Source organism: Marmota flaviventris, chromosome 10 (assembly GCF_047511675.1).
Source record: "Marmota flaviventris isolate mMarFla1 chromosome 10, mMarFla1.hap1, whole genome shotgun sequence".
Lineage (NCBI taxonomy): Eukaryota > Metazoa > Chordata > Mammalia > Rodentia > Sciuridae > Marmota > Marmota flaviventris.
In genome coordinates this window covers 19,711,605-19,738,257 of record NC_092507.1, presented here as the reverse complement: position 1 = coordinate 19,738,257, position 26,653 = coordinate 19,711,605, and the positions used below count along the sequence as shown (strand labels likewise).

Sequence of the window (26,653 nt, the reverse complement as noted above, 5' to 3'; positions counted from 1 at the left end):
GTGAACAGAGGCAGCTGGTGCATGGGATTCTAGAGGCCAGATACAGGCTCTACTGTCCCCTGTGGGGACTTGCCCTAGTGCAGGGACTTATTTTCCACCTGGGTATCCACTATCTGACAAAGGATATCTTGCTGGTGTCTCCTTCAGAGTGGAGAGGAAGTTGCTTCTCTGAGAGCCTGGGGAGGAAGAAACAAAAGACACAGCTCAGAGGGGTGGTGTCCTCACTGAGCTTGCTGCTCAGACCTGCTGCTCCCCGTCCCTTCCCTACAACTTACGCAGCGTCAGGTGAGTGACCACGCAGGCGAAGATGAAGGCCGTCAGGAAGGAGAGGGAGAGAATAAACGCATAGAAGAAGCGGTAGTTCCGTCTCCCCACACAGTTGCCCACCCAGGGGCAGTGATGGTCAAACCGTTCTAGGAAAGGGCCAAGGGGACGGGTTAGTATGAATCTGGCCTTGACCAGCATAGGAATCTAGAGTTCTCATCCTGGACCAGGGCTCTCAACCCCTGCCCTCTCCGCACCAGCAGGCTCCAGGCCTCGGACATGCCTGGCTTTGGGCCTGCCCCGCACTGGTTCCCACTGCTGGACACGTTCTTCCCTCTCTTCTTGGTGAGCAGTGATGTCTCCTTCATGCCTCAGCTGCAAAGCCACTTCTTTAAAAAGTCCCCTCAGACCCCAGATGGTGGAGGTCCCCTGTGGTCTGCTCTGTTGCTCCTCTTGACTGCACTGGGCCCGTGTGTGTTCAGATACTTGCTCATGATCACTGGACTGGCCAACTGTCCCTGCTTGATCATGAGCCCCCCGAGAGGGACTGTGGTGGCCTCCTCATACAGTGGCTGAATCCCCAGGGTCCACCATTGTCCCTGGGACAATGACCCACAAAAAGTACATGCTGCCTGACCTGCTACCCCAGCCATATGCCAACAGCCAATGATCCTGTCCCCTGCTCTAGGACTAGAGGTTCAGGGAGGGGCCGGGCCGCTATGTAACTCATGGAGAGCAGGCATCTGGGCCAGGGCTGAGCTCACACCAGTGCTATGTCCCTGGGGGTGGGCCACACCCAGACTGGTGAAGAAAGTCCCTGTGGGAATTTGGGTCACAAGCCCGTTGCAGGCTTCAGGCCAAGACTAGTGCCCTTACAGGAGTCGGGTGGGGCAGACTTTCAGGGGCGAATGACACCCACTGAGTCAACCCCTCTGCTGCCTGCCGTCATGGGTGTTCCTTATTGCTCTCCCACGTGGGACATGCTGAGCTGGCACAATGAGCTCACTGCCCTGAGAACTGTGCACTGTCACCATGGCTCAGCTCACCTGGGCCCTCACGAAGTGTCTCCCTTATGGCACCCTCCCTTATGGACCTAGTGAGGTCCCATCAGAGCTGCATGCCTCTGAAGAGCAGGGCCAGGAGGCAAAGCAAGCACTAAAGTGTGGGTCAGGAGTCCAGTTTCCAGCCCCAGATCTATCCTCACCACTTCATTGGCCTGATTCTGTTTTTTTGTTTTTTGTTTTTTTTGGCAGGTTGGGGGCGGGGCGGGCATGGTACCAGGGATTGAACTCAGGGCATTGGACCACTGAGCCACATCCGCAGCCCTATTTTGTATTTTATTTAGAGACAGAGTCTGAGTTGCTTAGCGCTTCCTTGTTGCTGAGGCTGCCTTGATCCTTCTGCCTCAGCTTCCCGAGCCGCTGGGATTATAGGCATGTGCCACCGCATCCAGCTACCAGCTTGATTCTTGACCCTCCCCAACCTGGAAACCAGAGCAACATCTACAGTACTTCTGGCCACTGGGTGGTAAACCATTCTCTTTCTGGTCTGAACATATCTGGAATATTACTGCTCCAGGCTGAGAAGCTGGAGTCCTGAAGACCAGCTGAAGCCAGGAGAAGTGTTCAAGGTCTCTCTATCTGCTCCACACTTCAGAGCTGGGGGTTAAGGGACCTACTGATCCTAATGCCATTGGTCACACCCAGAGCAAACCTGAGCAAACCAGACTTCCTGCCCAGCCCTGAGTATTTAAGACACTACCCACCTTGCTCTACACAAGACCTCCTGTCCCATGACTCAGTCTGTCTCAGGCACCCCTGCATCCTCCCTGAGGCCTCCCACTCACCCACACAGTTGTCGCAGACGCTGCAGTGTGAGGTCCGGGGTGGCCGAAACATCTTGCAGGTGAAGCAATACTTCAGCTTCACCATCTGCCCATTGATCATCACCTCCCGTGTCCGAGGGGGCGGCCGGTATGTGGAACTGCCTGTGTTGTCTGAGGGCAAGAAGAGAGAGAGGTAGGGGATACCCAGGCAGCCCACGGCAGGACTCTGCCGCCTGGTTGCAACAGGAGAAGCCTCAGGGAAACTGTTTCCCAGGAACAAATGAAGGTGTATCTGTCCCTGGCCTAAGGCAGGGACAAATATGAAGAGCTGCTACTAGGTCCCGAGGTTTCTCACGCACCAGGCACTCTGCTGACATTTAACACAGCTGCTCACACACCTGCTGGCCTTGCTCATCTCTGAGAAGGGCCACCAGAGATGCAGTCCCCAGGAAGGTTTAGTGAGATAAGTTCAGGTACATCTTATCAAGTCTAGATCTATATCCCAGTTAACAGGAAGTTCAGGAGATAAAGGCCCTGAGATCAATCCCGAGCACCAAGAGGAAAAAAAAAAAAAAAAAGGCAATTTCACTTATGAAAAGAGGGGAGGTGATTCAACATTAAGAAAAGACAAAAAGTAAATGCGACATATGATCTTTGAATGAATCTTGTTTTGAGAAACAAACAAACAAAACCTCCCACGGCAACAAAAGATATTTGGAGAGCATGCAAGCAAATCTGACTGGATTAAAAATTAGGAAATTATTAGCTGGGCACAGTGGTGGGCACCTGTAGCCCCAGCAACACGAAGATGTATGCTGAAATACTTATGAGTAAAATGTCTATGATATACTAGGAAATGGTTTAATAAGAATATATGTATATGATATAAATAAGACACTATTAAGAATTACTTCACTGAATAGGATTTTCTTTCTTTTTTTTTTGGTCCTGGAGATTGAACCCAGGGGTGTCCCACCACAGACACACATCTCAGCCCATTTTATTTTTTAGAGACAGGGTCTCACTAAGATGCTGAGGCTAGCTTTGAACTTGTGATCCTCCTGCCTCGACCTTTGGAGTCACTGGGATTACAAGTGTGTGCCACCATGCCTGGCTCCAAGACCTCTTTATTTTTTAAATATTTTTATTCTTGGGGGGCACCAGGGGTTGAACTCCAGGCCAACTGACCACTGAGCCACATCCCCAGCCCTATTTTGTGTTTTATTTAGAGACAGGGTCTCACTGAGTTACTTAGTGCATTGCTTTTGCTGAGGCTGGCTCTGAACCCTTGATCCTCCTGCTACAGCCTCTGGGATTACAGATGTGAGCCACCATGCCCGGCTTTTTTTGGGGGATGGTGCTAGGGACTGGTTCCAGGATGCTTTACTACTGAGCTGTATCTCCAGTACCTTTGTTTTTATTTTCATTTTGAGACAGAGTCTAGCTGAGTTGCTGAGGCTGGCCTCAAACTTATGATCCTCTACCTCAGTCTCCTGAATAGCTGAGATCACAGTTGTGCAATAAGGTGCCTGGCAAAAGCACTTTAAAGAATTTTTATTCAGGGCTGGGGATGTGGCTAAAGTGGTAATGTGCTCGCCTGGCATGTGCGAGGCGCTGGGTTCGATCCTCAGCACCACATAAAAATAAAATAAAGATGTTGTGTCCATCAAAAACTAAAAAATAAATTTAAAAAAAAAGAATTTTTATTCACTGAAGATATCATTGAAAGAATGAAAAGGTAAATTCAGAGTAGGAAAAATATTTATGATATATTTATCTCATGAAGGACTTTTTCCAGGATTTATAAAGAATCCCTATAAGTCAGTAAGAAAAGTCAGACAACTGAATACAAATGTGGAAAAACACATAAGCAGGCATTCCTAAACAAGGTTATCCAAATGGCCAATAAACACAGGAAAAGGTACTTATTATATTCATTAATCAGCAGGGAAATGCAGTTTTTAAACCATAACATGTTCCTATTACACATGTGCCAGAATGGCTAAGTTGAAAAAAATTAAAAAATAAAAAATACCAAGTGTTGGTAAAAAAGCAAAGTAACTAGAAACCCATGACCACTTTGGCATACACACACCAGCAATTCTGCTCCATCTGCCTGAAGGAAACGTGCATGAGGTGGCAGGGGCCCACGGATGTGTACAAGGATGCTCAGAGCAACAATTGGCATCACAGGCAAACTCTGCAACTACCCAAGTGCCCTGATATATATATTTTTTTAATATTTTAATATTTATTTTTTAGTATTTGACGGACACAACATCTTTGTTTGTATGTGGTGCTGAGAATCGAACCCCGGGCCGCACGCATGCCAGGCAAGCGTGCTACGGCTTGAGCCACATCCCCAGCCCAAATTATTATTTTCTAGTTGTAGTTGGACACAATATCTTTATATTTTATTTTTATGCGGTGCTGAGGATCGAACCCAGGACCTCACACGAGCTAGGCAAGCACTCTACCGCTGAGCCACAACCCCGTCCCTGATATTTTTATTAAAAGTGTATTTACAACATAGAATTCCATGGAACAATGAGAATGACCGATTCTCTATTAGATACAATACGAACAACTTACAAATATCACACAAAGAAGCCAGACACTTTGCTGGGCATATTGATGTACCCCTTTAATCCCAGTGATCCAGGAGGCTGAGGCAGGAGGAATGAAAGTTGGAAGCCAGCCTCAGCAACTTGGTGAAGCCCTAAGCAATTTAGTGAGACTCTTTCTAAAAATAAAATAAAAAGGGCTGGAGATGTAAAGTATGCCTAGATTCAAATCACAACAACAACAAAAAAGAAAGAAACAAACAAACAAACAAACCAGACACCTCAAAATGCAAAATGTTCAAAACAGGCAAAAGTAATCAGGATTACTGATTAGAATCAATATGTAGTTACCCTTGGAGGGGGATAGTAGTCAGAAAGGGGCACAAAGGGGGCTCCTGAGGTGGTAGTCATACACAGCGTCTTGATCTTGGCACTGATCTTATGTGTGTTCAGCCTGTGAACATGCACCCAAAAGAGCACATATAATCTGCAGACTCTTGGTAAACTCATTCTACTTCCATAAAAAAATAAGAAAAAGAAAAAAGAACAAGAAAAGTTGAAGTAACTGATTGGAGGTCCCATAGCTGGTGTATTAGTACAGTGGAATCTAAACCCAGGTCTGCCATGTGCAAAGTCCAAGGTTCTACCCATGGAGCCTCTTGGTACCCCAGGCCACAGAGGAACAAAGTCCCCAAAGCACTGGCTCCTTCCCAGACAGAAGCCTAAGAGTCACATGGGGTAGCCAGAGATCCCCAGCTCCAACTATGCTGCCAGCCACCACTGCTGTTGTATGATGTCCTTGGCCGCTTGACTCCCCTGATTATTTACTGAGTGCCTACATGTGTGCCTGGCACCACTCTAAGTGCTTGGCATGTATTGGTGAACCACACAGACTCCAGTCTCACGTCGCCAGCTACCACTTTCATGAGGTTGTTTCATAATCACCTTTTTTTTTTTTTGGTACAAAGGACTGAACCCACAGATGTTTTCCACTGAGCCACATCCCCAGTCATTTAAAAAAAAATTTTTTTTTAGTTGTAAATAGACACAATACCTTTATTTATTTATTTTTTTTGTGTGTGTGGTGCTGGTGACTGAACCCAGGACCTTGTACATGTGAGGCAGGCACTCTACCAACTGAGCTACAGCCCCAGCTCCCAGTTCTTTCTAGCCCCTCTCTCAAAAAACAAAAAGCACCTGGCAGCATGGTGAAGGGCGGGGGGGGTTAGAGGTCAGTGAACACCCTCAGAAACTGGTTTTGTCATTGACTGGTTGTATGAGGCTGAGTCAGGCGAACACCTCTGTGCCTCCACTTTCTCATCGGTGAAATGGGAATCAAAGGTAGAATGGTGTTTGAATCCTGGCTCCACTTATTACTACCCGGATTTCTTCTGATGCTGGTGTGAGGAAATCATCTAGCCTCTCTGTGCCTAACTGCTGAAAGAAGGATAATAGTAGTACCCACTTCACAGGTTGTCATAAGGATTAAATGAATTAATACAAGGTGTGGGCTACTACTGTTAGTTCACAGAACAACTGAGAGGAAGAAGGGGAGAGGCAGGGGAAAGGAACGCTTCACGGAGGGCTACGTGCTGAGTACTTTGCAGACATACTTCCTTCCCTCCTAATAACATCCCCTCAAGGTAAGAGCATGCTTGTCATCTCCAGGTTATAACTGACACTTGTTCAGTGAGGTTGAGTGGCTTGCCCAAGGCCACACAGCTAGTCCACAGCAGAGCCCGGATGTGAACCAGTTTCAAAGCTTGGGTTTGTGGTCTTTCAGGAAACATTAAAACTCTTTTTTATTTATTATTATTTTTTTAACCCAGGGGCACTCTATCACTGAGCTGCGTCCACAGTTCTTTTTATTTTGAGACCAGGTCTCACTAAGTTGCTGCGGCTGGCTTGGAGCCCACCACCCTCTTGCCTCTACTTCCCAAGTCTCTGGGATGATGGTATGTACCATTGTGCTTGGCGATTCTAACCTCTTCAGTTTAGAGTTGAGAAAACAGAGGCCCAGAGAGGTTAGGGGATTTGCCCAAGACCACACACAGGCAGAAGCAGAAAGCCCATTCTGGAGTCTCTTTGCAGACATCATCTTTCTTGTCCCTATCTGGCCAGTCTCCAGGTCTGGACATCATCTTCCTTCCTAATCCTTCACCCTCTATTCCCAGCACAAGTGCAAGCCTAGAATCACCACCCAGATGCCCTGGATGAATCTTTACTTTGGATTTCGTTCTTTTTTCTTTTTGGATTTTGGAATATTTGCATATACATAATGAGATATTTTAGAGATGAGACCTAAGTCTTCACATGAAATTCATTTATTTCATATATCCCTTATATACACAGTCAGAAAGTAAGTTAATACAATATTTTTTAGTGTGCCTGTATTTTGACTGCAAACTGTCTCATGAGATCAAGTGTGGAATTTTCCACATGTGGTTTCATGTCAGCCTCAAAAAGTTTTAGATTTGGGGTTTTTAGATTAGGGATGCCCAGCCTATAAATATTAGGCAATTTTATAATTTATTTTGAGACAGGGTCCCACTAAGTTGCCCAGGCTGGCCTTGAACTTGCATTCTTCCTGCCTCGGCTCCCCCAGTAGCTGGGATTACAGGAGTGTGCCACTGGGCCAGCTTAGCCATTACTCTTATTGTTGTTCTATGAAATTCTACATTCCACACTCAGGGTCATGAAGAAACCTTCAAAACACAACTCATCTGTGAGTGGAGGACAGCCACAGGCCCTCTTCAGCACTGAGAGAAGCTACTAGAATCCTCAGTGGATCCCAGGACAGAGGGGAGCCTGTGACTTTCCCCCAAGGCAGGGATGAAGCCTGACCAGCATGTTCTGGCCTCCAGCAACAAGGACTCTTCCCAACTCTGAGAAAGAGGAAGTGAAGCTGTGCACACACCACTTCCTCAGACCTTCAAGAGACAGGGAGGCAGAGAGAGGTGCCATATCAGAGCGAGGGTACCAGCTAGGTGCTGAATAGAGGTCACTGGAGGCTTGGCAGGGGCAGCTGTCCTATGCTTATTCTCAGGCCAAACAGTGCTGACCACTCACTGGCCCAGACTCAGCCACAGAACCCTCCTCCAGGTGCTCCTCCCAGCAGCTGTGGCCAATGACAGCTAATTAGCAACTGCAGCAAGTCCCTTGGCCATTCCTGACCGAAAGGCTGAGCTTAAGTTTCTTTCTTTCTTTTTAATTATGCCAATTCTATTCTTTACAAATCATTAGACTGTTTCTTTTGTAGTGTTGTTGTTTTTTTTTCCTAGTAGGATTGTAGGTTTTTTTTCTGTCTGTTGGTTTGCGTGTGTGTGCCTCTGTGAGTATATGGTGCTGGGGACTGGCATGCTAGGCAAGCGCTCTACCTAAGCCACACCCATCCCAAGTCTTGAGCTTCAATGTAAAGACATGATTTCAAGGTGTACTGACATTCCCGGTTTCACTGGAGCACAGAGAATGCTCTAGGCTAGGCAGGGGACATGTGTCCACATTTTGCTGATGGGAGGAGAGTTCACTCCAGCAGAAAAAGGCAGGGCTGAACTGAGAATCCTTGCTTCCCGGGGCAGTCTCTGTTCATTCTTTAAAAATGTGAGTGCCCACTTTGTGCAAGATACTGCTTAAGGCCTGGGTGTGGCAGGTAAGGAGAAAGTACACATAGATAAGTCAGAGATATCTGTTTGTTCACCCTGTGCCTGATTGGCACATGCAGGTATTCAAAAAATATTTGTTGAAGGAGGAGGGACTGATCAGAGGAGATGCTTTCCTGCACTAAGGAAATCTAAGACCTGCTCCAGGGCTCCTTCTGCTATGTCAGGCTCTTCCCCCACCCCTCACCTCCAAAAAAGGTGCTCTCATGCAAGCAAGGCTCTCCTACCCCTTCTAGAAGGGTATCTAAAATCTCTGAGGATGTGATCACAAGGGGAGGGACTTATCCTTTCCCAGCGAATGGCTATGATAAGATGCAAATATACTTCCTCAGAACTTCCTCCTGACCAAGGGACATGCTGGGCGTCATGAATGGCTGAGGTTGTTATTATATTAAAGGCCAGTGCTGGTGTGGAAACCCCCAGGGCTGGCTGGCTCTGGACTGCTGGGGATGGAACCCAGGGCCTCAGGCATGCTGGGTAAGCTGTCTGCCACCAAGCTCCACCCCCAGCCCCTGAGAAGGTTTAAGTGAGGGGAGGCCCTGACTGCTTTACTGCCCCCCTGTCACCACCTATGGAGGTAACTGTGGTCTCCCAGCTCCCAGGGCCAGCTCAAGGTCAGCCACAGTGCCCAGGTCTCTGGGGGTAGGTCACTGTAATCCCTACATGACCACTGGGTTCATTCCCAGAGGTTTATGGAGCCTCTATCACCTACCAAGCCTAGTGCTAGGCCTGGGGATACAGGAAGAGCTCAGCCTGAGGGCAGTCAGGTAGAGGAATTGTGCAGGAAGCACTGAGTCAATATTGGCCACCATGCAGTGACTCTGGACCAGCTACGTGTCATTTTTTTTATAATACCTTTATCTATGTATTTTTAGGTGATGCTGGGGATCAAATCCAGTGCCTCACACATGCCAGGCAAGTGCTCTACCACTGAGCCCCAGCCCCAGCCCTGACGTGTCATTTTTTTTTCTTCATTTTGAAACCTGGTATGACCACTTGTTGGTCTAAGACTTTGAGGAAGCTGCTTAGCACCTTGAACCTCACTTTCCTCAAGTCTAAAATGGGCAATAATAAACCTCGCAAGACACACAGATAAGATAAGATAACATCAAGGTCTAACCCATAATCAGTCAATTACTGATGCAACTGTCTATACTCAATGCCTTGAGAATCAGCAGGGAGTAGTGGAGTGGAGACGGAGGCAGCATACAAATCAAAAGTGGCAATTGTGCTGGACCAGAGAGTATGAGACCACAGGCCTGCCAGGGCTGGAAGGCATAACAGCAGAGGGGACAGCAGAAGGGACAGCAGAGGGGACAGCACGAGCACAGGCAAAGGCCCTGAGCACACAGCTGAGCTTTGGGTCCTGGGGAGTGGGAGGAAATGAGGGCAGGCAGGGCTGCAGCTGGCTTCCTTCTGCTGGCTCCACCCCTGTCGAGAACATTCCGGAAGATGGAAGATGACTTGTTTCCTGCCGGGACACAGCACCAGTGAATCATGTCATGAGAAATGATTCCCTTCACTACTCTCCATCAAGGGAAAGCCACAACTCTTAATACCTGGAACTTCGAACCTCCTGCACTGCAAAGGGACTGCGGTCCACGGGCAGCTGTAACCGCCAGGAAACCTGTAGCATTGCGCCTTTGCTTGCGTGACTGATCTACAGAGAGGAAGTTGAGTCTGGTTTTCCACTTAACAGGGTGACAGACATTTTACTTTCAAAATATACAACCCCCTGATGCCTGAGGACAGGGCTATATTCTAAGAAATGTGTCATTGATCACTAGGTGTGATTTCCTCGTTGTGTGAACACTAGCGTGTACTTACACAAACAAAGAGGACTATGATGCCACTAGGTGATAGGATCTTATGGGACTACAGTCCTTTATGGAGTATGTCATTGGCCAAAATGACAGAATGCAGTGATTATATTTAAAGGAAAATACCAGGGAAATGAAGGTACATATGGATATGGGAAGGGCAAGAGACATGAACTTCATGACAGATGGAAACAGCACCGAGGGCTCCGGGAATCACCCGAGTTCCCAGTCTAGGAGGACCAGGGACAGATTTGGGTCTCGGAGAAACAACTGCAACTGAAGACCAGGATTGGGGGCCTGGCCAGCAGAGCCTGAGTCAAGCCAGGAGGAAGGTGAGGCGGGTCTGCCCCAGGAAGCGGCCCTCAGGACCCGGTGGAGAGAAGGACCGGATGGTCTGTGAGCTGGCACATAGGAGGAGCACACGGGAAAGACTGCATCTGTCCCATGAGTGCACCTGGGTCTAGCTGGGTCTAGGTGTGCATCTGTCCCTCAAACGCAGATGTCTCTGTTATTTCTCATCAGATCAGAAGCTTCTCAGGAGTATTATTCCCACACTCTACCTCTTCCAACTGCCCAGAGCCCGCAGGCTGATCCAGCTACATGGGCACCAGGTGACAAGTCCCGATCTCAGATTAGGGTGACCAGCTGCCCTGGTTTGCCTGGGATGATTTAGACCTCTGGTGCTAGGACACAGCAGTCCTAGGAAAACTGGAAGGAGCTGGTCACCCTGCTGGACAGGCACCTTGGACATCTACAGGACTGAAGCTCCTGGCCTCTGGGGCAGAATTAAGAACCTTATACTAACTGGACATGGTAGCACACACCTGTAATTCCTATGGCTCAGGAGGCTAGGCAGAGGATCCCAAATTCTTTTTATTTTTAAAAAAGTCAATCATAATCCCTATGGTTGCCTATCACCAGGTCAGTTTGTGGGCCTCTTAACCTGGTGTGTTTTTTTTTAAAGAGAGAGAGAGAATTTTTTAATATTTATTTTTCAAGTATCGGCGGACACAACACCTTTGTTTGTATGTGGTGCTGAGGATCGAACCTGGGCCGCACGCATGCCAGGCAAGCGCGCTAGCACTTGAGCCACATCCCCAGCCCCGAGGATCCCAAATTCAAAGCAAACCTCAGCAACTTAGTGAGGCCCTCAGCAACTTAGTGAGGCCCTGTCCCCTGTCTCAAAATTAAAAAAAAAAAAAAGGCTGGGGGCATGGCTCAGTGGTTAAACACCCCTAGGAAAACACCTTATATTATTGCAAGGCACAGTGGTGCACACCTGTAATCCAGCAATTTGGGAGACTGAGGCAGGAAGTTGGAGACCAACCAGCCTCAGTTGAGGCCCTTAACAAGGCCCTAAGCAACTTAGCGAGATCCCATCTTGAAATAAAATGTAAAAAGGGCTGGCAATGTAGCTCAGTCATGGAGTGCCCTTGAGTTCAAGTCCCAGTACTGCAAAAAAAAAACCAAAAAAGTAAATAAAAATGGGCTGGAGGGGCTGGAGTTGCGGCTCAGTGGTAGAGCACTTGCCTGGCATATGTGAGGCCCTGGGTTTGATTCTCAGCACCACATATAAATAAATAAAATAAAGGTTCATTGACAACTGAAAAAAAAAATTTAAAAGGGGTGGGGGGAGCTGGAGAGTAGCTCAGGGGTAAAGGGCCCCCAAATTCAATCTCCAGTTTGGGAGAGGGTGAAAGGAGAAGTCTGCACTGTCTGCATGAGCCTAGGACCAGGAATCAGTGCGTGTTTCTATGACCACCACCTCAGAGTAGACCTTCACCCTCTTAGAAAAGTCCCACAGACTTAGTCCTTACCAAGAAAACATTTCCACTTTGATCAGAAGCCTCCTGGCCACACCCCAAAATCTGGCTTCAGTTCTAGCTTAAGGATTCAAAGGTCCCAAAGATGTCGCTTTCAGACTTGGCGACTGATCTCAAAAGAAATCTCTGGCCCTGTGAGGGTGATCCACTGTCCCCTTCCTTGCTGTGGTGTTCCGCGTGCTCCAGTCAACTCGGCCTGCTCAGCAGCCCCAGGCCTGTCCCTCCTCCTTCCCACTCCTGTCCTCTCTCTATTCCATCTTCCTGGCCCCGCCCTTCCGTCTTCCTGTGCTTGAATCCCACCCAAACTTCATGGCTTGACTCAACTGTCACCTCTCTAGGAAGCCTCTCCAAGTCTTTCATGTGGAAGACACTTCCAGTCCCTGCAATCCTCTCCCAAAGCCTGGCCTGGCCTGGCCTGTGGTGGGCAGGCCTTCCACAGTGTGCTGACCTAGACCAGAAACCACTCAGACTCCTCGCCCCTCTGCGGTAAGGAGGCAGCACAGGAACTCACACACAAAGGCACGAACCCACAGTGCCTCCATGGGACATGCCAACCGTCTCTTGACAGCCCCATGGGCAGCAGGGAGCATCTTCACGGAGGTTCATTCTTAGTGGTTCATCCATCCTGTCAGCCTCCATCACTGACCCTTCCACATGACAAGGTGAACAAGATACTTGTGTATCTCACAGCCAGGGCAACTCCATAATGACAACCTCGCAGCACAGGGGAGAAAAGAAAGGAGAATGCACACGGGAAAGTCATGGATGGCCTGGCTCAGGTAGGTCCCAGAGTGCAGACAGAAGGACAGAGGGACTGTGTCCCCACGGCCACGTCAGAAGACAAAGCAAAGGGTTTGGGGGTGAGGACACACTCCATCTCTGTTCCTTCACCCTACGCCTTGTGACCACCAACTCAGTGTCTGTGAGGCCTACAGGGTCGCCTTCATCATCGGATGTTGTGAAGAACTGTGGGGATAATGGAGGGAAGGCACTGAGCAAATGGTCACGCTCTCCCCAAACATGGGGATTACTGTTGTCATTATCACCCAAGTAGCTCACAAGAGGTCAGAGGATTCCAGGCTGCCAGATCTCAGAGTCTGGCTGAGCAGGACCATAATCCTGCCTTATGATTAGCCCTGACCTGCAGGGGAGGAGAAACCAGGTGCTGGGCGTCCTTGGCTGCCAGGTGCACCAGCCCAGGTCAGACCCAGTGATACTAAAGAGGCTGCACCTGGGAGGCCGTGTGGCCAGTGGCCGGGGGTACAAAGGGAAGGAAGCTGGATGGAGACGACAGTCAGGCAGCGGCCCTGGGTGTGGCTGTGAACAGGCTTGGCGAAGGAATGAGACAGAACCCACAAAACTGGAGACAGCACCCCGCTGGTCCCTCCCAAGCTGTTCCGGAGAATTAGTGAAATTACTTCCAGTGATGGACACAGCAGGGCTCTGACATTTACAGGCCACTAGATCTCTTCAGGGCCAGCTGGGCATTTAAAAGCCTGTCAGGGGAAGGAACCAGCCATCAACCGGAAACCCCCGAGGTGTGCAAACACCCACGTCACTTCTCGACAGGAAGGCGCTAGGGTGGAGCAAGCTGAGATTAAGGCCCTGTCCCCAGAGCCTAGCGGTCCAGGGGAACTTGCACAGCAGGCTAAAAGGAGTCAAGGGCCACACAAGGCACCTGCTGTCCCTCACATCCACCCAGTTTGTTCACCATCCTGGGATTCTCCCTTTACTGTTTGAAGATCCTCGTACTTCTATCACATCATATGGGGCCCATCTCTTAGAGGGCTCCTGACCACCCGATCTAAATCAGCCCAAGCCCGTGTCTACTGTGTCCCTCTGCTGTCCCTTCCCCAGGCCCTCATCTCTACAGGCCCATGCCTCTGCTCAGATATCACCTCCTTCACAGGACCTCCCCTAACCACATTGTTTAAAACCCTATGCCCTTCCGCAGCTCTCATCCTCTCTCCCTCCTCTTTCTGTCTGAATCCTAGACATTTAATTATTTGTTTACTGTCTCTCTCCTCCCCTGGAATATCATCTCCATGAGGACAAGGATTAATGTTAGTTTTGTTCACTGCTACTCTATCACCAGCATCTAGAAAAGTGCCTAGCACATAGCAGTTGCTCAATAAATGTTTGATGAATAAATGAATTTATTTATGAATTTTTTTTTTTTAAAGAGAGAGTGAGAGAGGAGAGAGAGAAAGAGAATTTTAATATTTATTTTTTAGTTATCGGCGGATACAACATCTTTGTTTTGTATGTGGTGCTGAGGATCAAACCTGGGCCGCACGCATGCCAGGCGAGCGCACTACCACTTGAGCCACATCCCCAGCCCCTTATTTATGAATGTTTAAGAGGAGGGCTGTAGCCAGACTGCCTGGGGTCTCAGTGCAACTCTTTCATTTACTGTGTGATCCTGGACTATTTACTTACTTTATCTGTGCCTCAATTTAATCAATCAGTAAAAAGAGAATAACAATGGTACATTTCATAGGATTAATGGGTTCAATAAGATCATGCCTATGAAAAGGTTAAAATAGTGCCTGACCCTGAGTTAGCACTCAGTGCCATGCTGACTGCCAATACAGTCTTTTCTTGGCTAGTTCTTTTGTTATTGTTTGTTCATTTGTTTTTGGTACTGGGAGTTGAACCCAGGGGCAATTAACTACTGAGCCATATCCCCAGCCCTTTTTATTTTTTATTTTTGAGATGGCATTTTGCTAAGGGCCTTACTAAATTGCTGAGGCTGACCTTGAATGTGATCCTCCTGCTTCAGCCTCTCAAGTCACTGGCATTACAGATGTGTACTACCATACCCAGCTTAGCTAGTATTTCTTTCTTCTTTTTTTTTTTTTGGTCTGGTACTGGGGATGGAATGCAGGGCCTCACACATGCCAGGCGAGTGCTCTGCCACTGAGCCACATCCCCAGCCCTGGCTAGCATTTCTTGCTTGTTTATCATCTGGCTCCAACCACTCCAGCGTCCACTCCAGCCTGCCTTGCTCACTACTGTAACCCAGTTCCTAGCAAAGTGTTAGAAGAGAAAAATTGGGCCTCCTCCCAAGTCCAGGAACTTGGAACTGGGAAAGACACAGCTTCAGCTGGGAGTATAAATGAGCCTCACCAATCTGTTTCTCCAGGGCAGCTGCTTCACAGACAGTGGCCCGGGGCAGGATCCCAGGGTCGGTGAAACTTGTTTGCAGCAGGCAGCTCATGACGAAGAAGAAGAGGATGGCAGCGATGATGGGGATTGCCAGGGTCAGTTTGCGAGCCAGGTAGGGGCAGCTAGAAAGAGAGATGGAGAGAGAGATCAGCAGATACCCCAAGGACTCGCTGGGGCACTAGGTATCACATTTTTGAATAAAGCTGAGGCTGAGGCATAGCTTCTGGGTGAGTGCAGCCACTCCCATATAAGTGCCCATAATAAGCATCCCTTATCTAGCCTTGTAGGTCGCCGCTGAGCTCATGGCAAAGTGATCAATAGATCCCAGTGCCATTCCCCCCCACACACACTGAGACAAGGTCTCACTGCATTGCCCAGGCTGGCCTTGAACTCCTTGCTAGGCTCAAGTGATGCCCCCATTGTAGGTGCTGAGTCTACAGTTGTGCCACTGTACCAAGCTCATATCCTAGCACTCTTAACCCCAGTGCTTAGCTGCAGCCTCAGGATCCTCTGAAACACAGGGCTCCAGGCAGTACTAAGAATTAAGTGAACTATCACGATAAACCACCCATGGCCATGTTTGTTTATTCATTCACCTTGTCACTCACTCCCCAAATATTCTTCTTTGAGCCAGGCAACACTTTTAATAAGCAGCAGGAATAATGGCCATAAATATGACAAGAGTCCCTAGCCCATGAGGCCCCCTGAAGGAGAAACACCGAAGCTAAAACCAGAATGAGTAGAGGGTTGGGGGCAACAGCACGGTCAGTCATGGCCACTGTCACCTAAGGCATGATAACTCCACAGGAATGTGCCAGGACCCCTAACCCTAGGTGGCTCAGAGAACAGCCAAAAGAAAGCTCAGGCCCTGTGAGGCTGCTGGATGAACATGTGTCCTCCTCTACCAGGCAGGTGGGCAGCCTACCACAGGCCCCCATCCCTCTCTCAGACCCATCTTCCATCCTTTTTTTTTTTTTTTTTGGTAGTATTGGGATTAAACCCAGGGGTGCTTTATTACTGAGCCACATTCCTGTCCTTTTTACTTTTTAGTTTAAAACGGGGTCTCGCTAAGTTGCTGAGGCTGACCTTGAACTTGAGATCCTACTGCCCCAGCCTCCTGAGTTGCTGGGATTATACCATGTCGTTACATTTTGAATATAATCCAAACTCCCTACCACAGCCTCATAGGCCAAGCATGGTCCAGACCCTACTGAATTCAGGAAGGTTCCTACTGAAGGTTTCTCCAGCCTCATTCCATGAAATTCTCCTTGCCCCCATGAATCCTGTTACAATTGCTTCAGGATAGCCCCTAAAACAAACCTGGCTCTTTCCTACATCAGAGCTTTTGCATTTGCTGTTCCTTTTTCTGGAATGCTCTTCCTTCCTCAGAAGGACCATCCATGACAAATTCTGTATAAAGCAGCCCTTCCCATACTCTTTATTTCTTGCATAAAATTAAAAATATTAATTGTCTGCTGATGTGTTAACTGCCTGTTCCCTGCTGGGACACAATCCCCTATGAGACGACAGACTGTGATCCCCTGTTCACCTAACATCCCCTAGCACCCTGCCAGCACCTGGTACCAAGAAGGTGCTCAGTATATATCTTCCAAAAATGAATGAATAGTGTTCCCCTCTGGCAAGAGGTCAGAAATAGCTGTCTTCTTCGATGGCATTTTATGTGCCATTTACGGCCTTAATTCATAAATTATTATTAATAATATCTTAAGTACTAACAATTACTATGTGCCATAAATCTTTATAGTAGAGCTAGGTACAGTGGCACATGCCTGTAATCCCAATGACCCAGGAGGCTGAGGCAGGGGGATCATAAGTTCAAGGCCAGTCTCAGCAATTTAGCAAGATATTGTCTTAAAATAAAAAAAATAATGAGTTGGGGATGTAGTTCAGTCGGAGTACCCTTAAGGTTCAATCCCTAGCACCAACCAAACAAACATCTTTACAGAGACCCTCTGAAATTATGCTTCTTAATTTATAGATGAGGAAACTAAAGCTCAGAGAACTTAGGTAACTTGTCTGAGGTGAGGGGGGACTCAAGCCAGATCTGACTTTGAGGTCCATACTATATTAATCACTGTCATATGCTGCTTTCCCTCCTAGAGACAGAGTGGACTAATGGAGTAGGAAGCAGCTATTTGGAAATGACTAGAGGCTGGAGGCCTGAGAACAGGCAAGAGGCCAGGAGCCAGTACAGAGGCCGGGAGCAAACCTGTGGGCATCTACACACTGCTTATGAAGCCTCTAGCATCAGGTGCTATGGCTTCCACAGAGGCCTTTCCCCTGAGGAGCAGAGACTGCCAAGGACAAGAACTCCTAGGGGCCCATGCTCTACTCCACAAATCTCAGTGCTCCCAGATCTGATTCTCAAAAAGAACCAGCCGGGAGCTCAGGGTCACCCACATGGCAACTCGTCCAGTTCATGCACAACCAGACTTCTCTGGAGAACGGAGAATATTTGAACTCTGAGACTTGTAGAACCTTCAAGAAACACTAAGTCCGGGCTGGGGATGTGGCTCAAGCGGTAGCGCGCTCGCCTGGCATGCGTGCGGCCCGGGTTCGATCCTCAGCACCACATACAAACAAAGATGTTGTGTCCGCCGAGAACTAAAAAATAAATATTAAAAAATTCTCTCTCTCTCTCTCACTCTCTCTTAAAAAAAAAGAAAAAGAAAAAGAAACACTAAGTCCTAGTTTCTTGATTTTCCAGAGGGGAACTCCTGGGCCCACAGCTAGATTTAAGTTCACCTAGCTGGCCAAAGTCTCTGGGCTGCCAAAAAATGATTTGCTCATTCATTCTTTCAACCAGTAGTTGCTGTATTTAGTACCTGCAATATACAGGCACTGGTTCTAGGGACTAAGGATACAACAGTGAGGAGAACAATACCCTGCTCTCATATACAAAGGCAGGCAAGAAACTACCAAACAAGTATGCATGCAGCATGGATGTCAGGGAAGGGTGTGGAAAAGGAAGAGTGAGGCACGAGGCTACGTGAAGGAAGGACACTCCGAGCGGTGAGAAGGCCCCGAGGTAGGAGTGTGCAAGTAGGCCAACCTGCCTGGATGGGAATGCACACCAGGGCAATGGGGCAGAAGCAGACAGAAGGGAAGCAGGGACCAGAGCTCTGGCTCCTACCCAGAGAACCAGGAGGACTGAGATCTGACTTGGAATCAAAGGGACACTCCTGCTACAGTGGTGGGGGTGGGTGGGAAGTAGGCAGAAGCCAGGAGGCCTGCGCAACAATCCACCAAACCAAACAAGGAAGCAAAACCATTCACTGCAGAAAAGGCCCCAGATGGCCACCTGTATCTTTTCCCAGAGCAATGGGGGTGTCTGAGCATTTCCGTGCTCCCTGTCCTCACTAAAGGCACTTCCGCCACTCCAGGTTCTTACTGAGATTTCACTCTGGTCCAGACCCAGGTGAGCTCAGGGACCTCACCAAACCCTGCTGCCAAATCTACCACTTCAAGTGAGGACAAGGACAAGCAAAGACAAAAGCCAAGATGATTCACAAGTGTTCTCTGAGCCTGGAAGTCCTTGTTTTCTCCCTAGCAAGGGACAAATAAGTCACCAGCAAAGCTACTCACTCAGCCAGCAACCGTCCTGCTTCTGAACTGACTGAATCTCACACTGTAGGTCACAGGGCCAACCACTGCAAGCACTGCTTCCTCCTGCCTGGGCAAGAGACTGAGCACAGCCTGGGGCTCCTGGAGGAGGCACTTTCATAGCATCCACAGGTCTGGTCTGGAAAACCAGGTCTGAAATTCAGCCCAGGGGCTTCCCTGTGGGCTGGGAATCCAGAGCTTCTATTTCTAAATCATCCCTGAACTTTTTTTTCCACAAAGACAAAGAAAGAGCAGAGTGTTTAGTGGATGAAAAGAAGAAGCCGATTTATAGGAAGTCTTCACCTTGCTTCAAGGGGCAATCTGAGGTTGCAGTTACATGATCTAGCAACTGGAAAGGGACCTGGGAGCTGGTATCTTTGTGACAGCCTCGCTATGGCCACATGCCCTTGTTAAGTGTTTTTCTGGTGAAGACAACAAGTACTAACAGCAGCCAACATCAGGTTAGTGTTACTGGGCTAAAAGCCCGCAGGCCAATCTCATGATCACCTGGGGGGTAGGTACTATTAAAGACCCCATTTTACAGATGAGGAAGCAGGGGGTCTGAAAATTGGAGTTACTGCCCTGAGGTCACAAAATTAGTGTGAGGTGAAGCTGTTGGCCCCAGAGACAGAGTTCTCAACCACACCACAAGAGGACCACAAGAGATGAGAGCCAGGAGGGGAAGGTGGGGCTCATGGGGTGGGTGTGGATGCCTGGGATTCTGTGCAAGGAATTATGTGGCAGGTGGCTCCAGCTAGAGAGGTAGGGTGGAAACTTCTGATCACCAATGTGGTCCTGGTAAGGTTATAAGTACCCACTCCTTCATCCACAAAACAGATATCCTGTGTGGGACAATCCAGGGTCACTGGAGAGACAAAGGAGTAAAAAACCCATGGGGCAAAAAGGACCTGTCATACCAAAGCACTCTGGATCCTTTCTTTAAGAAATAACAAGGCACATAGCTATTCCTGATGTGGAACAGGCCAGAGGAATGCTCCAGAATGGTAAGAAGGGGAAAAAAGCCATGAGGTCAGGAATGGGGGCAGGGACCTGGAAGACATCTGGGGGGATCAGGGGACTAAGGGAAGGACAGGAAGCTCTGAGGAAGCTAAGGGAAGAAGGAAGAGGCAGCCAGAGAGGCCCCAAGATGTTTATGGGAGGATGCCTTGGGATCCACAGTGAGCATGACAGGGAAAGCAAAAACGGGAGGGGTCTGAAAGGAGACTCTGGGATGACCTGGAGGGAGCAAGAAGATGCTAGGAAATTCAGGATGGTATGTACATAGCCAAAGGACATAGAAATTTAGAAGTTGTCTGGAAGGCTCAGAAAGAAAAGATGCCTTGAGGGGTCAGAAAGAGTGTGGGATGTGCAAGAGATGGTCCAGGGATGAGAGAGCAGGAGGGCTCTACCTAAGGAACCGAGGAGGCCTGGGGGGCTGGTTCTGGGAGACTGGGGGGGCAGTGTGAAGGGACACTGGAGGGTGGTGTTCCTTCAGAGGCCGGCAAAGGCAGGGAACCAAAGCAGAGCGGCCGAGGACAGAGTGGCTGGCAAGGGTGGAGGGGTCCAGGGCGGGCAAACAGGAGATGAGTCGGGAGCCAGGGGAGGCCTCAGGACAGACCGGAGAGGAGCAGGCGGCTGCGGGCGGGCTCAGGGCTGAGAGGGCGAATGCCCGGAGGGGCCGTGCAGGTGGGTGCCCAGGCAAGGGGAGCAAGAGGCGCGCGGCCGGCGATGGGGACGCGGCGAGCGCCGCGAACTCACTCGAAGACGAAGAAGAGGACCGTGGTGCTGAGGATGAGCAGCAGCGTGAGCGCAAAGACGCCGCCGTGACCCGCCAGCATGAGGCGGCCGCCGCAGTAGAAGCGGTTGCGGCCCGGGAACACCTCCCACTTGCGCCGCGGGCGGCGGCCCAAGCTCCCGCTGCCGCTGCCGCTCCAGCGCGGCGCGGCGGGCGCGGGCCCGGGTCCCGGAGCGGGGGGCGCGGCGGGGCCGGGGCGGCGCGCCCCGGGGGAGGCGGGCGGCGGGGCAGCCCCGGGGCTGATCTGCTGGTACTCGCAGTCCTTCATGCGGCCGGCCGCGGGCCTCGGCTCCGTGCCCCGCGGGCCGGCCGGACCGCTCCGGGACCGGGGCGAGCAGCGGAGGTGGCGGCGGCGGCGCGCGCGCGCGCGCGGCGCTCGCTCACTCGCTCGCTGGCTCGCTGGGGGCGGCCCCGCCGCCGCCCCGCCCCCGGCCCGCCGCCGCCGCTACCGCCGCGGCCTCCAGCCGCAGCGCCCTCTCCGCCGGGGCCCGGGATGGCGCGGCCGAGGCGGTCCCGGCCCACAGCAGGACCCCAGCGAGTCCCTGCGCCCCCTGCGCCGCTCCCCCCCCTGCAGTTCTACACCAGGAGCCATCAGCAGATGCGCTCTCAAGGGCGCTTTCTCTTTTGCAAGCAAACCGTTTATTAGGACCCACTGTGTGCCAGGCACTGTGCCAAGAGCCGAGATTCAGGTGGTGGCCCAATTTATAATTCCCGGGCCAGGCTTTGCACATCCCTGAGGACTGACTGGAAGGCATTCTGGAGGCAGGCATCTTTGGGAGTCGGGGACACATCCAAAGTTCAAATGCCCAAAGGGCCCACCTTCTGGTCTCCCTCACCCAGCTGTCCTGGGCCCAGACCAGAGGTTCCTAGGTATAGCCCAGCCCGTAATGCAGGGGTCATGCCTGAGGGCCTCCGTGGTTTTTTTTGTTTTTGTTTTTTTCAGGAATTCTGGATATATTCGTGTTCTATTGCTACGGAACAAATTACCACAAAGTTAAAAAACACACCTATTTCTCATGGATCCCAGGTCAGGAACCCAGAAACAGTAGAGCTAAATCCTTTGCTTGGAGTGTCACAGGGTTCCAATCCAGGTGCAACCCAGTGCAGTGTCCATCATTCTGGAGTTACTCTAAAACCTAGAGGAGGGCTGGGGATGTGGCTCAAGCGGTAGCGCGCTCACCTGGCATGCGTGGGGCCCGGGTTTGATCCTCAGCACCATATACAAACAAAGATGTTGTGTCCGCAGAGAACTAAAAAATAAATATTAAAATTCTCTCTTTCTCTCTCTCTCTCTCTCTCTCTCTCTCTCTCTCTCTCTCTCTCTCTCAAAAGAAAAAAAAATTATTTTAAAAAATAAATAAAACCTGGGGAAAAAATAAGAAAAGAGAGAGCTGGTGGGGGGCTGGGGCTGGGGCTCAGCGGTAGTGCACTTGCCTGGCATGTGTAAGGCATTGGGTTTGATTCTCAGCACTGCATATAAATAAATAAAATAAAGGTCTATCAACAGCTAAAAAAAAGAGAGAGAGAGAGCGAGAGCTGGGGACTAAGAAAGGAAGGCAGAATACACATGGGGACAGGTAGGAAGCCAACAGTGACCTCAAGGATTACTAATTGGTACCTATGCCAAAGGCTGCCCTGCCACGTCCTTGGTGCCAAAGGCTCTGGATTTGATGAGTCCCACCTTGAAGTGTAAGTTTGTGTAAGTTTCCTCTCCTTCCACTCTTTGGCTGTTAAACAAAGTCACAAAACTAACTTGTTGTATTACAGCAGTTTCCCATCGTCCCACCTCAACTGGGTCCTCTTACAACCCTAAAGCTTTTCTTGTTCCTTGTCATTTTACAGAAGCCAAAGCGATCCTACTTGATTTTTAGTTTCCCTCCTATCTCAAATGTCTGTTTTTATCCGTTCTTTCCTCTCAACTTAAGGATATGGGTCTGGTGGTATAATTCAGTGGTAGACTCCTTGTCTAGAATGCACAAGGCACTGCACTGAGTTTAATCCCCAGAACAAAAAAAAAGAAAGAGAGTAAAGAAAAAAAAAATAGCTGCCACTTTTTTTGTCATTTCTCAACTTTTTACAATATGGTCTCTGTCTACATCACTCCTCAAAAATTTCTACCTTGAATGTTACCAGTGACCCATTTGTTATAATTAAAAACTACTACTTCTCATCAATACCCACAGTTCCCAGCCACTGTCACCAATAGGTGTGGCCATGTGACAGAATTCTGGAGGTGGTAGGTTCTACTCCCAGCCTGGCCCATAAAACTTCCGTGTGCTGATTCTTGCCTTCCTTCCCTTCTGCTAGTAGAATGGGAAAGACTCCAAGAACCTAGAAGAGGGTGGAACCACAAGATGAAAAGAACCTGGGTTCTGCATAATTGTGGAGAGCAGAGCTCTCCCTACATGACTATTGAACTCTGAGGTAAGCAAAAAATAGACTTTTGTTGTATAAGCCACTGAATTTGGGAAGCTGTTTGCTATAACAATTAGCTAACCCCCGTTTTTGTGATACTAGGATTGAACCCAGGGGTGCTTTACCACAGCTATACCACTAGCCCTTATTAGTTTTTTTTTTATTTTTTTTTTTATTTTGAGACAGAGTCTTACCAAGTTGCCCACGTTGATGTCAAACTTGTGATTCTCCTGCCTCAGACTCCTGAGTTGCTGGGATTTCCCTACCCAGCTAGCTGACCCTTATGAGTACAAAATTTGGTACCAGGAATGAAATGCTGGTATAATAAAAGCAAAAATAGATAGCACAGCATTAATGATCCAGTGGGCTACATGGAAACAAATCTAATAGGCTGGATGGCTGGAGAGTTCTGTGATGCTATAACAAAATATTTGTTGAAAGAGAGAGCTGTGTAGTCTTTCCCTAGTGCTCCCAACAGGCAAAACCAAACACAGATCAGTTGGTAAAGGAGAAATGTGGTTTGCAGAGTCCCAGCTCCAGGCTTTCAAAGCCAAGTATAGACAGGCTGGTTTGGAGCAGACAGACAATAATTTATTTATTTATTTTTTAGAATTTTTTTTTAATATTTATTTTTCAGTTTTTCTGCGGACACAACATCTTTGTTTTGTATGTGGTGCTGAGGATCGAACCCAGGCCGCACGCATGCCAGGCTAGCGTGCTACCACTTGAGCCACATCCCCAGCCCGACAGACAATAATTTAATATCAGACACAGTCCGCCTCTGTGGCTACTCAGTATCCATATGCACTTGTCTCTAGTTTTAAACTTCCATACAACAAGACAACTCTATTTTTCCACTTAACAAGCTGCAATTATATTTTGTACAAATATGTTCTCAACCACTCCCCAAAACAAAGAGATGCAAATCCTAATAATCACTGTATCTATATCTGGGCTGTGTAAATAATTCCTCAAAACCAGTCACGTTTCTTCCTGAAAATTATGTTACCTAAAAACTAAGTTGTATCAGAATTTGAAGAAAATTTGTATAAAATAATAGGAAGAAAAAGTATATAGATAATTTATTTATATATGTAATTATAAATTATAATTACACTTATAATTATTATTATAGTATTTATAAGTTGTAATCATATATACCACATAACAAATGGAAGAAAATATGCATTGCTTTAACAGTTCTTATTTCTGAAATTGGTCACAAGGCCATGGTTGATATTTATAGCTTTGTTTTTCTAATCTTCTTTTTATATTTCCTTTGCCTTCTGCTGGGATCTCAGCTGTTTTAGAGTTCTGTACCTAGCAGGGGGATCCAAATCTTCTTTTCTGAAGGATCTGGATCTTCAATGGGAGTTCACCACTGTCCTTCAGGGCCACCCCTGAGTGGAGCTGTGATGTGTCAGCCATCTACTTTCATGTGGTGCCAACATATGGTGCAGAGCCATCTGTAAACCAGGCTGTAGTCATAAGGAACTCCCCAGGAGGAGGCAGTACAGTGGGAGGTGGGGTCAAAGGAAAATTACCTGTTCATTCAACTAACTCATGCCTCCCTCTTCCAGATGTGCCTGAGGCTTATTTCCTATATACCATTTTCAACTGAAGAGAGATGACTGCTGTGGACGCCCAACCTCACTCATGGCTTAGTGGACGAGATATATCAACTAACTCCTGATTGGACACTCAGGTCTTATGGCTACTTGATATCCTGTGATTAGGCCTTCAGCCTGTACCAGAGCCCAGAAGCACGAAGAGAATGGTAATTTGGAGAAAATGGTGTGGATTTACTTCAAGGTCCTAGAAGTCTGTGTTGTGATTCACCTATTGGTGACTCCATGTAACATCCCTGTTTGACAAAGCCTGAATGTCATTGAATCTCCTGATTTGTAAGGTCCAAGTGAAGAGCAGCTTGTACTATAGCTGGGCTTTTAGCATGTTGGACCACCAGACACTACTTTGAAGTCATAGCCCTATGAATTTTTATGGTGTTTGTTTTCCAACTCTTTATTTCTCATGTTTTACTAAAGTGTCTTTAAGTCATTGCTAATTCCAGTTTGTCATACCCAAGCAGCAAAATGTCCTCAATGGAGTGATATTATGTACAAGACCAAAATGATCAAGATCTCTGTGGACTAGAGGCTGGGAGTGTAGCTCAGTGTTAGAGCACTTGTCTAGCATGTACAAGGATTGACTAGTCTGTGTTATTGGGTTTGACCCCCAGTGTGTTCTCTCTCTCTCTCTCTCTCTCTCTCTCTCTCTCTCTCTCTCCTACTTTATGACAGGGAACAGAAGACTTTATATAGTCTTGATACACTGTGAAGGTGTACTTCAGGCCCTGCTAGGTAAAAGCAAACTTCTTGTGTTTCTTACAAATTATACAGAGGAAAACATCAATTGCCAGGTCAATAGCTGAATCCAGATGCCAGGAGAACTACTGCACCTGAAACAGCAGCCGTAATTGGAGGCATTATCTGATTAAATTTATGATAATTCATAGTCATTCTCCATAATCCAGTTGCCTTGTCTACAGACCATCCATGCAGGGAACCTAGAGATGTTTTATCACTGAGCTACAATTCCAATATTTTTTATTTTGAGACAGGGTCTCACTAATTTGCTAAAGCTGACTAAAATTGCACTCCTCTTGCTCAGCCTCTTGAGCAGCGGGGATAACACGCGTGCACCACTGTACCTGGCTATTTCATTTCTGATCTGACACTACTATCTGCAACTTCCCTAATGTATGAGTCAGCTTCTCAGTTTTGGAGACCAGAAGTCCAAGGTCAAGGTGCCAGCAGGTTTGGTTTCTGAAGAGGTATCTGTCTGGCTTGCACACTTCTCACTGTGTCCTCACATGGCCTTGTCTTCTATACACACACTCCAGATGTTTCTTCCTCTTCTTATAAAAGTATCAGGCCTATTGAATTAGGGTCCCATGCTTATTATCTCATTTAACCTTGACTATCTCCTTTAAGGCCTATTGAAGGTGCTTCATATGTTGGAGCTTCAACATATGAATTTTGGGTAGGGGGCACAATTCAACCCATAACACATTAGTATGCAGTTTACTTCTGGTTTGCTGTCCTCATAGAGAGGGGAATCCACTTGGCCCTTCCTATCATAATGGTCCTTACTCAACAGATCAGTTAACCACATTAGTTGCTAAATTCAGTCATGCATTGCTTAATGTTGGGGACACATTCTGAGAAATTTATCTTTGAGTGATTTTGCCATTGTGTGAACATCATAGGGTACCTGCACTCATACAAACAAATGGATTAGCCTACTACATATCTAGGTTATTAACTTATCACTTCTAGGCCACAAACCTGTATAGCATGTTACTGTACTGAAGGCTGTAGGTAAGTGTTAAGTACTTGTGTGTCTAAACATAGAAAAATTCTGCATAAAAGATAAAAAGTGGTACACTTATACAGGGTACTTATCATCAGTGGAGTATGGAGGCCTGGAAGTTGTGGGTTGTGGGTGAGTCACTGACTGAGTGATCGCCTGGCTGTCTACACTAAATTTATTAAAAACATTTTCTTTATTCAATAGTAAATTAATCTTAGCTTTTTAAAACTTTACATACTTTTAATTTTTCTTTAACTTTTTTGACTCTTTAGCAATAACACTTCATTTAAAACAAATACATAGCCAGGTGCGGTGGCACATACC

At 48.0% G+C, this 26,653-nt stretch overlaps 1 protein-coding gene and 1 long non-coding RNA gene across 7 annotated transcripts in view; one reads left to right on the top strand and one right to left on the bottom strand.

Annotated features, from left to right (window-relative positions):
• The window catches only part of Zdhhc18 (zinc finger DHHC-type palmitoyltransferase 18), a 32,206-nt gene extending 11,351 nt beyond the window's left edge, over nucleotides 1-20,855 (bottom strand). For 3 of the 6 annotated variants that reach the window (XM_071617510.1, XM_071617514.1, XM_071617513.1), the window contains exons 1-5: nucleotides 20,506-20,854; nucleotides 15,085-15,245; nucleotides 2,111-2,260; nucleotides 276-413; nucleotides 128-176 (exon numbers count right to left, since the gene is read on the bottom strand). In XM_071617510.1, coding sequence (XP_071473611.1) covers nucleotides 128-176; nucleotides 276-413; nucleotides 2,111-2,260; nucleotides 15,085-15,245; nucleotides 20,506-20,810 — 803 coding nt within the window. In that variant the 5' untranslated portion in view covers nucleotides 20,811-20,854. Of the gene's footprint in view, nucleotides 1-127; nucleotides 177-275; nucleotides 414-2,110; nucleotides 2,261-15,084; nucleotides 15,246-20,505 lie in introns of all 6 variants that reach the window. The other 3 variants (XM_071617511.1, XM_071617512.1, XM_071617515.1) reach the window with 2 other exon arrangements.
• Nucleotides 20,856-22,862: 2,007 nt separating this feature from the next.
• On the top strand, nucleotides 22,863-25,022 carry LOC139707227 (uncharacterized). The gene is made up of 2 exons (XR_011708801.1): nucleotides 22,863-22,966; nucleotides 24,538-25,022. It is a non-coding gene; the product is annotated as an uncharacterized lncRNA (long non-coding RNA).
• Nucleotides 25,023-26,653: the final 1,631 nt, after the last annotated feature.